This window comes from Nerophis lumbriciformis, linkage group LG23 (assembly GCF_033978685.3).
Source record: "Nerophis lumbriciformis linkage group LG23, RoL_Nlum_v2.1, whole genome shotgun sequence".
In the NCBI taxonomy this organism is placed as follows: domain Eukaryota; kingdom Metazoa; phylum Chordata; class Actinopteri; order Syngnathiformes; family Syngnathidae; genus Nerophis; species Nerophis lumbriciformis.
Window position 1 is genome coordinate 27,762,388 of NC_084570.2, and position 14,273 is coordinate 27,776,660.

General features: G+C 38.1%; 1 protein-coding gene across 3 annotated transcripts in view; it reads right to left on the reverse strand.

Annotated features, from left to right (window-relative positions):
- The window catches only part of foxp4 (forkhead box P4), a 260,328-nt gene that overhangs the window by 23,198 nt on the left and 222,857 nt on the right, over positions 1 to 14,273 (reverse strand). For all 3 annotated transcript variants that reach the window (XM_061984854.1, XM_061984855.1, XM_061984852.1), the window contains exons 10-11: positions 5,952 to 6,039; positions 2,430 to 2,513 (exon numbers count right to left, since the gene is read on the reverse strand). In XM_061984854.1, the coding sequence (XP_061840838.1) occupies positions 2,430 to 2,513; positions 5,952 to 6,039 (172 nt within the window). The remainder of the gene's footprint in view (positions 1 to 2,429; positions 2,514 to 5,951; positions 6,040 to 14,273) is intronic.

Genomic DNA, 14,273 nt, shown 5'->3' on the forward strand with positions numbered 1-14,273 from the left:
ATAGAGAAGTTTCTCAAGACCAAAAATTATGACTAAAGTGGAGAAGCTGTATTTACATTTGTACTTTAATTTTATTGACAGTTTATTTAACGACCGTATACAATATTATTATTACTGTTAATTGACCTATACTTTATTTATTTTAGCACTGTTAAACTGCAAGTAGGTTAGATATAATTACTGATTAAAAAAAAGAGTAAGATTACTAATTCAGTGTTCATATTTGAGTGGGCCCCGGGTCCCTACAGTGGAAATATTGGGCCCCGAGGTCCAAAAAGTTAAGAACCCCTGATTTAAATCATGCTAGAAGTTACCAATAACTTTAGGATAGGACTAAAAATTGTACTTCCTTCCTTAAAATTGAAATTTTAAATATATGAAAAAAATGGCAAATATTGCAGTGTTTTGCCACTTCCTTGTGTCATTACCAGGTAAACCGTAACTATTCGACAAATTATACTTGGTCAGAAAAATAATTGTTCTGGGCTTACCTCTGTTTTTCACACTCCCTTGTTTCATACACACACACACACACACACACACACACACACACACACACACACACACACACACACACACACACACACACACACACACACACACACACACACACACACACACACACACACACACTCCACATGCACATATTTATACATGCAGCGCTGCTGCAATTAACCTCGCTTGCAAAAACAAAACCACATGACAGCATGTTTGCAAGGAACACAAACACGAGCGCTTGGCGGTGGCAAAGGCTTCGCGGAAGAACACCGTCCAATTAGGATCCACAAAACACACACAAAACAACAACGCACGCACACACAACCAGGTCTCTGTGGGACAGCAGTTAGGACGACTAGTTTAGGACTAATTAAAACCTCTCAGTGTGTGTGAATGTGTGAATTACCTCGGCTCTTCCCCTCGCTCCATTTAAGCAGACTCGAGGGGGCGGGACTGTTTAACAGGTACTTCATTAACGCTGCGGCCCTGCCAAATCACCACGGCAACAGTCGAACCCTGTTAATTGAGGCCAAGCTTTGTTTTTGCCCCGCCCTTGCACCTCCTCCTCCAATCCGTGACCCGGAGGCTCGTCTCCAGCGGTGACAGAACACGCCTCTTCCTGATTTCCCATTAGATGTTAATGGCTGCCATCCCCCCCCGCCCCCCCCCCCCCCCCCACACACACACACCAATAACACACTCACACACACGCCACTCAGCTGCAGCATTTACATCCGCTCAAATTATGACACTCCTCTTCTAATTGACAATTAATTTCAACATCTTCATATTTTAATAAGACTCTTCACGAATCTGAATAATGAAATATTCATTAGACAGACGACTAATAACAAGCGCACATGCACACACATTACATCAAATTGCTAGCCCTCATTAAGTCCACCTGCTCCAAAACTGCAGCTTTTATTCATTGCTTCGCATCGTTTGGGGCAGAAAACGGTTAAAAAGAGAGAATCAAATTGAGTACAGTAACCCTATTTGGTCAACAGAGGGCGCAGGTTGCAGGTTTACATGTGCTGTGCTTCACTTTTCCCACATTTGATGTGACAGGCTTGGTGTTAAATGAAATGCATTCATTTTTGTCCTCAAAATTCTACACACAAAGACAACGAAGCGTTGTCATCCCCATGATGACAACGTGAAAAATGTTTAGTTTTTTTTATTTGCAAATTCATAAAATGTAAAAAAAAAAAAACTAAAAAAGATCATAAGTACATAAGTATAAGACTTAATGGATCCAACGCATCCAACCTGATGGAGCTTGAAGATAGGTATGGCAACAATTTGCTAATTGAGCAAATGTTGTGGGATACTTATGTACATGTGATTTTTTTTTTGTGGTTTGGTTGACGTTTATATTTCGAACGTGAATGCCCTTTCAACGTGATACATCACATATTTTCATTTCTCTTTACAACATGCTCGAAAGGGAGTAGGAAGAAGCACAGCTTATCCGATATGACACAGCAGTTTCTTACACATATATTCACTTCCTCTTTCCAATTTGTACCACAATTTTCATAAACACTCAGTTACGATTCACATAAAGAAATTAATCACAGCTTATTTTCAATAATTATTGTACTTTGTAAACACTGTGTTTAAACGTCTTCAACCGCATCAAGTTAGTACATTTTTTTAAATTATTTTACTTAATCCCTTCAATAATTTAATTCCACATACTGATACACTAATACACATTATTAAATGTGCAACATTTTTAAATAAAACCTTTTCACGTTGTCAGTATGGGGTATTTGTGTAGAATTTTGAGGGAAAAAAATAAATGTATTCCATTTTGGAATACATGTGGACAAAGTGAAGCGTTGTGAATACTTTTCGGATGCACTGGAAAATCACACTTAGTTACATTTGCAGGTGGAAGGGGAAGAAAAAGGTCGTGAACTCACAGGTTGGTTGAAAGGCTTCGGCTCCGAGGGGCGCATGTGCAGGTGGGTCATCATGGCCTGGAGTCGCTCGCTCTCTTTGGCCAGCTGAGAGGAACAGGATGCAGGTTAGGGTCATGCAAAGCAACTTTTGTCTCACACAACAAACGCCGTGTTGACGCAGCTCATTACAAGTGCAAGTGCAAAGGCACGCCACGGACCCCGCGGCGCTCTCGCACGCTCACGCTCGCCCGCGGACACGCTTGTTCCCTTTTGACGTTATTGACCGCCTTTCCGCGGGGACTGTTGCAGCCTGTGGATATTCCTCTGTGTGTGCAATGGATGTACGTTGTTAGCTCTATGAACACACACTAAAACTGTGTGGAGTGTGAAAATTACAAATGTAAACACTGCCGATAAGCGTGTGTGTGTGTGTGTGTGTGTGTGTGTATTTGTGTGTGTTTGTGTGACTGCTGAGGGATGATATGTCAGTAGGATCAAGACAGACGTCTTGACGGGGATGTGACGCCGCCTGCTCCTCTTGTCACTTTGTATCCCCTGGTGGAGGTCTCAGCAAAAAAACAAAAAAAAAACTATGTTTATCACCAAAAGTGTGGAATACAAAAGTTGCGAGAAACAATTTGTTTGAACTTCATGGTGACCAATGTCATTCTTTTTGAATAAGTGCAATGAAAAGTAGGTCTATTCAGATGATTTTTATTAGTTTTTTGGTATTTCTAGCTCGTCAGTGAAAGGTTGTACTTTAATGCAGAGTACCGTATTTTCCCCGACTATACTATATATACTATACTACTGCTACTTTTTTCCCAACTCTTTGGACCCTGTGGCTAATTTATAGATTTTTTTCGCTAACGGCCATTATATTTTTAACCAATAGTTTTCAGCGTCGTGAGACACACTGAAAAGGTGTGTTATTGTTTGAGCTGCGAATTAAAAGTGTACTTCCTGTTTGGTGTCTTGAGCCGGATGTATAACCGTCCATACCGTTTCTGCTCTAAAGGACTCTTCAGTCATCGCTCGGAGCAACGTTTGTAAGTTTTACAATATAACTAAAACAATTTACATCTTACTTACTAAACCGTCCCATGTGTGATGTCTGTAGGTGTGTTTATCGTCACTTCCTGTTGATGTAACGTGAATTCTGGACTATAAGCCGCTACTTTGTTCTTGAACTTTGAACCATGCAGCTTAGAAGCTGTGTAGCTAAATCATGGATTTTTCTCCAATAAGTCATTATAAAAACAGTTAAAAAACAACAAGCAAATACACATATAAAGTGTTCTATTGTATGAGCAATGGTGCCATCTTAAGGACAAGTTTGCTTACTGCAGGTGTCGTTCATTTATGAGTAGTGTTTTTATTTTATTTTTTAACCGGAGTGCCCTGTTCGTCTTCCAGCCGTCCATAGCGTTACTACTCGTATGGATTCTCCATTCATCACTCCAAACAACGTTTGTAAGTTTTATAATATAACTAAAACAATCTTATTTACTAAAGCGTCCCATGGTGATGTCTGCAGAAGTGTTTTCATGCATGTTTGCACGTGTTATCGTAATGTCATGAAGCTAGAGTTATTAGCATGAGCTAATATGCTAACATGTTTGCAAGTGTCTGTGTTATTATTATTAACTTACAATGGCATTCTTTTGTATTGTCGGTAAATTCACCAAAACGTCACCGTGGAGTTATTGAGTCTGTTTAGCTGATTGGAGAGCTAGCTTGCGCAGTTAGTGGGTCCATGATGATGACTTCTGTTTTGTTTGATTTTCCGTTTACCTGCCGTGTTGCAGACACCGTTTGTAAACAATTAAGGCCTGTAAATAAACATTTACAAAATATTTCTGTGTAAATAACTCATTTCACAACCTATATATCTGCGGCTTATAATCCGGTGCGGCTAATATATGGACACTTTTTTTCCTCTAACATTTAGTGGGTGCGGCTTATATACCGGTGCGCTCTATACAATACTATTTCAGTTTTATTATTTGAGTGGGCCCTAGGCCCTTCTGTAGTAGAGAGGTTGGGCCCCAAGTTCAAAAACGTTAAGAACCCCTTGCCTATTTGATTACCTAACCAGAAAAAATGGGAAATTGAGCTTGAGCTCTTATACTCTAGTTACCACCCCAGCAAACACAAGACATTGATACAACATTGCAAAATAGTTGTATTTGTAAATTGAGACAACGTTGATGTCTAATGTTGGATCAATGTTGTTGGTTGGGAAATGACCAAAATTCAATGGTCAAATCAACATCAGAACTGAACATTGATTAAACATCATCCAAAAGCATGTTGTTTCAACGTTGTATTTGTGTTGTAGAATATTGGTTGGGAAATGACCAAATTTCAATGGTCAACATTAAATAAATGTTGTCAAAAAGCATGTTGTTTCAACGTTGTATTAGTGTTGTAGAATATTGGTTGGGAAATTACCAAATTTCAATGGTCAAATCAACGTCAGAACCCGACATTTATTAAACGTTGTCAAAAAGCCTGTTATTTCAACGTTGTATTTGTGTGGTAGAATATTGGTTGGAAAATGACCAAATCTCAATGGTCAAATAAACGTCACAACCTGACATTGATTAAATGTTGTCAAAAAGCATGTTGTTTCAGCGTTGTATTTGTGTTGTAGAACATTAGTTTAGAAATGACCAAATTTCAATGGTCAACATTAAATAAACGTTGTCAAAAAGCATGTTGTTTCAACGTTGTATTAGTGTTGTAGAATATTGGTTGGGAAATGACCAAATTTCAATGGTCAAATCAACGTCACAACCCAACACTGATTAAACGTTGTCAAAAAGCATGTTGTTTCAACGTTGTGTTAGTGTTGTAGAATATTGGTTGGGAAATGACCAAAATTCTATGGTCAAATCAACATCAGAACCCGACAATGATTAAACGTTGTCAAAAAGCATGTTGTTTCAAAGTTGTGTTTGCGCCAGAACCTAATTGAACAAGTTCTCAACGTTGTTTCAATGTCTTGTGCCTGTTGGGTCTGGATTTATAAATGCTGCACAATCAAGATTGAGAGCCACCTTCAGTGCCCTCTGACTCCACAAATATTTCCCCGACATCTCGTTGAAAGACCGGAGGCTGTTGTGCTGTGCCAGACGTGCACTTCCTGTTGTCCCAATACTTTTGTCCAGATAGTAACACTGCATGTTTTCTTGCGGGCCGACTGGCCTTGAACTTTCTGAAGCCTCCGATGGAGCAGTGGCATGTTTTCAGGAGTGTGAATGAAGCACTTTGAGGATCAGAGAGGCCAAGCAGCGTTTCTCGCTCAAGTCCCTCCACCCCACTTCCCCCTCCTCCTTCTTCTTCTTCCCCCTCCTCTTCGCCGCCTCGCTTGCTCTCTCCGGTGACCAGAGCAGCGTTATAATTGGAGCGGCGACGGCAGCGTCCCTGCCGACTGCTCCTTTTTGAATTACAAGCTTCGCCGCTCTGCGTAAACACGTCTGCCTCGGACGACTCGCCGCCGCTGACCGGCTTGAAAGAAGTCGGGACTGTGAGGCCCACCTGTATCTCCAGCTGCTGCACCACCTGCATCTGGACTCGACACTGAGCGGTGCTGCGGTCATCCAGGGCGTGCTCGTTGTTCAAGTGCCTGTAAAGGAGAGCGACATGAAGTCACTTCTGGATCCTGTACGTCTGTACGTCATTCGTTTTAGAGGTTTTGGTTTACGGGTCCTGAAGACTTTCACCAAAATGACAAGATTTGAAACCATCACAAAGTTAAAGCAATTTTATTATGATAAGTGTGACCAGTAAATGGCAGCCGCACATAATAAATAGGTGTGCCACCAAAACTTTTGATGTTTCATTGAGAATATAGACCATTACACACGGCGCTCAAAAATCTGTCAAAATGTTTTAGTACGACTTTTGGTAAGCTACGAAGCATGTCGGAGCATTACGGTTACCATAGTCAGACGTACTGTGCTTCAACATATGGTATTATTATGGTGTGTTTATAAGGACCCCAAAATGGCACCTATTAGGAGACATATTATCCAGCGTTTTGTTTCGCAATATTATGCAAAACCAACTTTTCTTATTTATTGGGATCTGCGCTAAAAACTAAAGATGACGGGGATAAGGCAGTGTCAAAGTGGAGGCACGTAAATAAGAGCGCCCACAAAACGGTGTGTTTCCAAATGTTTTAGTACGACTTTGGTAAGCTATGAAGCCACACAGCTTGATGGATTGTCGAAGGATTACGGCAACCATAGTCAGACGTATTGTGCTTCAACACACTGTATTATTATGGTGTGTGTAAGAACCCCAAAATGGCACCTATTAGGAGACATATTATCTGGCATTTTGTTTTGCAATATTATGCAAAACCAACTTTTCTTACTTATTGGAATCTGCAAAAGTCCTGATATTTTGCGCACATCCGCCATTGAAGTCAATCTCCTTCTTTTTCTCTATTTTCTTGTTGTGGGGCATTCATCCTCCGCTGTTGCTATTTCTATTATCAAGTAGCGTACAGTTCTAACTTATATCTGTCAGTAGACTCGCTATGGAAGCACTAAAAACTAATGATGATGGGGTGAAGATGCTGTCGAAGTGGAGGCACGTAAATAAGAGCGCCCACAAAACCGTGTGTTTCATTGAGAATATAGAACATTACACTCAAAAATCTGTCTAAATGTTTTAGTACGATTTTGGTAAGCTCCGAGGCCACACCGCTTGATGGTTTTTCGGAGCATTACGGCTACCATAGTCAGATGTACTGTGCTTCAACATGCGGTATTATTATGGAGTGTGTATAAGGACCCCAAAATGACACCTATTAGAAAACATTTTCTGGCGTTTTGTTTTGCAATATTATGCAAAACTAACTTTTCTCACTTATTGGGATCTGCATAAGTCCCGAAATTTTGCAAGCGTCCGCCGTTATAGTTCGTGCTGTAGTCAATAAGATATTTTTTTCTCTATCTTCTTGTTGTGGGGCATTCATCCTCCGCTTTGGCCATTTCTAATATCAAGTAGCGTACAGTTCTAACTTATATCTGTCAGTAGACTCGCTATGGAAGTGCTAAAAACTAAAGATGATGGGGAGAGGATGCTGTCAAAGTGGAAGCACGTTTTGTGGGCGCTCTTATTTAGCACCCACAAAACAGTGTGTTTCATTGAGAATATAGAACATTACACTCAAAAATCTGTCTAAATTACTTTGGTAAGCTACAAAGCCGCACTGCTTAATAGATTGTCGGACCATTATGACTACCATAGTCAGACGTACTGTGCTTCAACATACAGTATTACTATGGTGTGTGTATAAGGACCCCAAAATGGCACCTATTAGGAGACATATTATCTGGCGTTTTGTTTCGCAATATTATGCAAAACTAACTTTTCTTACCTATTGGTACCTGCTGATGTGTATTTGGGATCTGCATAAGTCCCGAAAATGCGCGTGCGTGCGCCATTGTAGTCAAAAAGCTCCTTTTTTTCCCTCCAGCCTCTTGTGGGGCATTCATCCACCATTGTTGCCATTTCTAATACAAAGTAGTGTACAGTTCTAACTTATATCCATCAGTAGACTCGATATGGAAGCGCTAAAAACTATCGGCACAACGAAGATGACAAGGAGGTGACGTTGTCAATGTGGAGGCACGTAGACAAGAAGAGACGGCAGAAAGCGACTTGAAGATGGTCTGTAAAACATTATCTATGCAACATTTTGACCAAAGAACCAGCATTACATGTTATACCACAAAGAAGTATTTTAAATGTAGAAAAAATATATATATTATGACCCCTTTAATGCGCCTTATTATCCGGTGCGCCTTATGGTCCGAATAATATGGTAAACAAATGAACAAATATCCTTTCAGATGAGTTCTGAGAGGCGTTCAGCCATCTTGCCGTGAGTTACAAAGTGTCTCAGAAACGGTTTTGTTTTGTCTGGTGAAGGACGCAGCAGCTGTGTTGTGTGTGTGTGTGTGTGTGTGTGTGTGTGTGTGTTGTGTGTGTGTGTATACTTCACTGGTGCTAAGTGAGCCATGTTCCAAGACAACCACCTGGATATGAGCTCATGTGTTATCGCACCAAAAGCTTATCTTAAGACACTCTTCTTGCTCAACTTCACGCCATCTAACGTGTGTGTACACCGTGCCAAGGGAGACAGGGAGGTGTGGTCCCTGGGCCCCCCCACCTCCCTGTCTCCCTTCCCCCCGTCCCGCTCTCGCCCCTCCTGCCGTCGGCGCAAGGTCGTTCGCAGGTTGCGTGTGTTTTTTCATGACATCATGCATGGCGAATGCGCAAGAAGCGCCCGTCCCGAACTGTTTTTGTTTGTGCACACGCACGTTGTTGCGCAACGGCGCGCGTCCGATTTTTGGACGGCGGAAAGTTGGGGCAATATCAGAGCGGGGCTGGAAATGAAAGGAAAACAATGATGTCACGGCACGGCTAATCCCTCAAGTGCACGATAATAATAACAAAAACATGATCTCACTTCTCTCCCTAGAAGCCGATGATTCACTCGCACTGTCTGTGGACATGAACAGTAGTAGGATTTCTCCCGGGAAGCGTACGACAACGAGGCTCTGTTTACTCCTCGCAGCACTGGCAGACACTTAAGCGAATGTTATACCCCAGGACTTTGAGGAGGGGGGTTGAGCGTCCTGCTCTGCTCTTTGCTGCCTCCCTCATGGGGGCGATGACAAAGGCAGGCTGGAGGAAGGAGGAGCGCCACGGACTTACGGGCATTATCTATCACCACTTTTGTTTTTCATCTCCCACTCTCTCTCTTTCCATCCATCTTGCCCCCGGGGCCGGTGTGAAATGAGACACCAAACAACAGCTTTCCTCTCCAAACTTTCCCAGCTTTGATCTGCCTGTCCGATGCCATCACAATCACTAAGCAAACTTCCATGATAGTGCTTGTGTGCCACGGCCTATTTCATCACCGCGGCTAATTATACCCCTGCCTCCTTTTTTTTTTTTTTTTCTCCTCAAAAAGCTAATAGTTCCATAAAAGAGAAAAAATAATGACGCCGAGATTTTGCTTTGTAGGCTTGATGAACAGCAGTGGTTATCTCAGTGTGTGTGAGTGTGACAGAGGAGGAAATGGCAGCGTGTCAAGGTCGGACTTTGCATCCTCAATTGACTCCAAACCGGCTAAGAAATGCAGTGAGGAAGGCCACTTAAGAACATATAATGTAGTATCAGCAAACCATTGCATAATGCAAACATTCTTAATGCCCATGTCCTACTAAAGATTATTATTAATAGTCAAAAGCATACAGTTGTCTGTATGGACCAGGGAGGTCCAAACTTTTACTGAAATGTCAAAAGGTGTGTGAGGGCAATTTTGATTCTTCAAAATTTTGTTTAAAAAAAAAAAAGCTAAAAAAATATATAAATATTTAAAAACAAAATTTTGTGTCGGTTTTGTGTTATAGGTGACTAAGTATATTAGTATTAATTATTAGTTGCAAAGTGTCAGCTTTTTATCATTAGATTACAATATTTTGCTCATTTTTACTAATTTTTTTACCTGCAAGAATAGAACAGTTATAATAATACTACTCAGTGGCCTAGTGGTTAGAGTGTCCGCCCTGAGATCGGTAGGTTGTGAGTTCAAATCCCGGCCGAGTCATACCAAAGACTATAAAAATGGGACCCATTACCTCCCTGCTTGGCACTCAGCATCAAGGGTTGGAATTGGGGGTTAAATCACCAAAAATGATTCCCGGGCACGGCCACCGCTGCTGCCCACTGCTCCCCTCACCTCCCAGGGGGTGATCAAGGGTGATGGGTCAAATGCAGAGAATAATCTCGCCACACCTAGTGTGTGTGTGACAATCATTGGTACTTTAACTTTAACTTTAACTTAATAATAGCAATAATAATACAACTGCAAAACCTAATGTGTCAAAAATTCTGCACTTGCGAAAATATGGTTTAGTTACACATTTACCAGTGTTTAGAATTGCTGTTGTAATTTTTTCTAATTAATTAATTCATAAGTTGGTATTATAATTTTTATTTTATTATTTAAATATTTTTATACTAATAAGTATATACTAATATGCATAATATATATATATATATATATACATATATATATATATATATATATATATATATATATATATATATATATATTGAGAGCTTCTAATATTTTTCAGGGGTGTACACACAAATATATACAGAATATATACATATATATATATTTATATATATATATATATATATATATATATATATATATATATATACATACAAAGACAAAACTTTGTATCAGTATATTATTAAGTATTATTAGTTTGCGAATTTTAGCTTTTCCCTCTTACTTTCCGACTTTTTTGCTCGTTTTTTCTTACATTTGTGTGTTTATGACAGTATTTCACATCATTAATGCCCATGTCCTACTAAAGATTGTTATTATTAATAGTCAAAAGCATACAGTTGTCCGCATAGACCAGGGAGGTCCAAACTTTTATAACAAGGAAGTACTGAAAAGTCAAATTCTAGATTAGATAGATTTTTTAAAATTTTGTTTACCTTTTTTTTTTTTTTTTTTTTTTTTTTGCCAAAATCAGATATTATACATTTGTTTTGTGTTATAGGTGACTAAGTACATCAGTATTAATTATTAGTTGGAAAGTGTCTCATTAGATTAATTTGTACTAATTTACTCATTTTTACTTCTGTTTTTTCACCTATAATAATAGAACAATTATAATAATAATAATAATCATAGTGATAATACAATGGTGTAACTTAATAACCTCGTGTGTCAAAAATTCTGCCTGTGTGAAAATATGGTTTAGTTACACACTTACCAGTGTTTACAATTTCTGTTATAATTTTTGAAAATTAATAATTCATAAGTTGGTAATATTTAATTTTTAAAAATTATTATTTAATATATATATATATATATATATATATATATATGCATATTATATATTTCTTTTATTTTGAGACCTTCTAATATTTTTTTCAGGGGCATGTGTGTATGTGTGTATATATATATATATATATATATATATATATATATATATATATATATATATATATATATATATATATATAAAGACACAACTTTGTGTATATTATTAATTATTATTAGTTTGAGAATTTTTGCTTTTTCCTAATTACTTTCCCTTTTCTTTCTTTCTTACATTTGTGTGTTTATGACAGTATTTAACATCTTAACAGATACAAAAAAAAATGCTATCTTATTTTCAACATTTATTTTATTATCAATGAGTTGAGTTCACTTTAAAAACTTTCCCACAAGGCAGAAAGAAGCACTGACGTCTAACCTGAGGCCCGGGGGCCAGTTCTGGCCTGCTACATCATTTAACGTGGCCCGCGAAAGCCTTGAGATAAAACGCATCGATTAAGTACTTTACACTTTTCTTATTAAATGTGTTCCTTTCAGAAGAGAGAAAATTACATGTATTGCATGCAATTGCATACCCTTTTAAACTTTGACATTTTTATACATGTCAACCTTTTTTAATAAAAATGATAAACATCAACACATCAAATTGTACACTGTAGAAATGACAATAGATTTGGCGCTAAAACTGGCACCTCAGTTGCCAGAAAAATAAAAAAATTAAAAAACAATAGTATCATCTTTCCATTTACAGTAATATGTCTGTAAAAAAACATCATATATTTTAGGGTAAAATTGTGGCAAAAGAGCTGCCAGTTTTTTTTTTTTTACTGCAACATATTTGTTTTTACAGTGTATTTAAAAAAATGTATAGTAATCAATTGCAATTGTATAATAATATCATGATACGGTTATTTTCATAAATTATTCACGGTTACAAGCGGCGACCAAACATTTCTAATGCAGAGCTGCAACTAGCGATTATTTTATGTTATCCCATTTATTTTTATTTACTTACTTTTTTATTTGTATATATCATTTGATTACTTTTATTAGGTTTTTTTTAATATATGTATTTTTGTTAAACTACTTTCGTAATTTCAATAGTCGACTAGTCGACGATTAATCGACTATTCTAACGATCATAGGGATGGCGTGGCGCAGTGGAAGAATGGCCGTGCGCAACCCGAGGGTCCCTGGTTCAATCCCCACCTAGTACCAACCTCGTCATGTCCGTTGTGTCCTGAGCAAGACACTTCACCCTTGCTCCTGATGGGTGCTGGTTAGCGCCTTGCATGGCAGCTCCCTCCATCAGTGTGTGAATGTGTGTGTGAATGGGTAAATGTGGAAGTAGTGTCAAAGCGCTTTGAGTACCTTGAAGGTAGAAAAGCGCTATACAAGTACAACCCATTTATCATTTATTTATTCATCATTGCTTATGATCTAGTGTATTGTTTAATAATATTATGAGTACTGTTATTTTCATAAATTATTCACGGTTACAAGTGGCGACCAAGCATTTCTAATGCAGAGCTGCAACTAACGATTATTTTATTTTATTCCATTTACTTTTATTTACTTATTTATTTTTTATTTGTATATATTATTTGTGTACTTTTATTATAATCTTTTTTAAATATGTATTTTATTTAAATTACATTCGTAATTTCGATAGTCGACTAGTCTGCAATTATTTTGTCGATTAGTCGACTATTCTAATGATCGTTGCTTATGATCTGGTTTACACGTTTGAGTTGACTTGATTTTAACTCATTTTTCAAACCTGTTTTAGTCAATTCAGTAGTCACAAAATAAACTTAAATGACTGAGATAGGCTCCAGCACCCCCAGCGACCCCAAGAGGGACAGGCGGTAGAAAATGGATGGATGGATAGACTGAGAAACGAATGGTTTTACTTTATTACACAAAAGCCACACAGTGAAAAACAAATGAACAGACTGAAAGTGCAAGATGTAAACACAACGTTCAGTGCAAAACATATTTTTTAAGAGAACTGTTAGTTTTTTTTACAATTATTGTTATTGTTATTATTATTATTATTATTGTTATTATTATTATTATTATTACTATCCAGTACTGTTAGGATTTTTATTATTAATATTATTATTATTATTATTTTTCACCTAAAGGAATAAACGTGTAAACATGAACATTCCTGGCAATCTTTCATTTAAACTTTTACTAAGCCACTAGTTGACGATAACAATTTTTTGTCGATTATGTCGAATAATCGCTACAGCCCTCATTTATAGTTATGTTTATTTAATGTTAATGACGTGCGTTAGCTGAGTGAATGGATGGAAGTGTACAGGTGTGTACGCCTGACGTGATGCAAGAGATGGCAAGCGATGACAGCCAGTGAAACACATCAGTGGTGTGTGTGTGTGTGTGCGTGTGTGACTGACGCCCGACATTACACTCGGGTTTTTACTTCATCCTCCTACAAGTGATCTCAATCAGAGAAGATGTCATGTTTCTTTTAATACACGCCTGAAATGAGGTCCTTGAGCCTTCTTTTTTTTTTTTCTTCAGTGTGTAACAATTCAAGATGGAATTGCAGAATGTTTTGATGTGGCGCTTAAAGTTTGCGGTTAATGAGATCAAAGCGTTAATTCGGCTGCCAAGTTTTAGGGCTAAAAACCAAAAAGCGCTTCGAGAGAGATGTCAGTGTCAACAACTTAGAGCCAGGGTGTCAAACTCCTTTTTTTTCCACTGAGGGCCACATTTTGCAGTGAACAGGGCCGCTTGTAACAGTGATTAATATATGGATGTGTGTATTTACAAACACATTTACAGTATATGTATGTGATTACCATATTTATTTTACTTATGCTGTAAAATAAATATTTAGATTTTACTGTAAAAAATGTAATTCTACCGTAAACATTGCAGTGTTTTTTACAGCAAATTACTATAAATCAGGGGTGTCCAAACTACAGCCCGCAGGCCAAGTG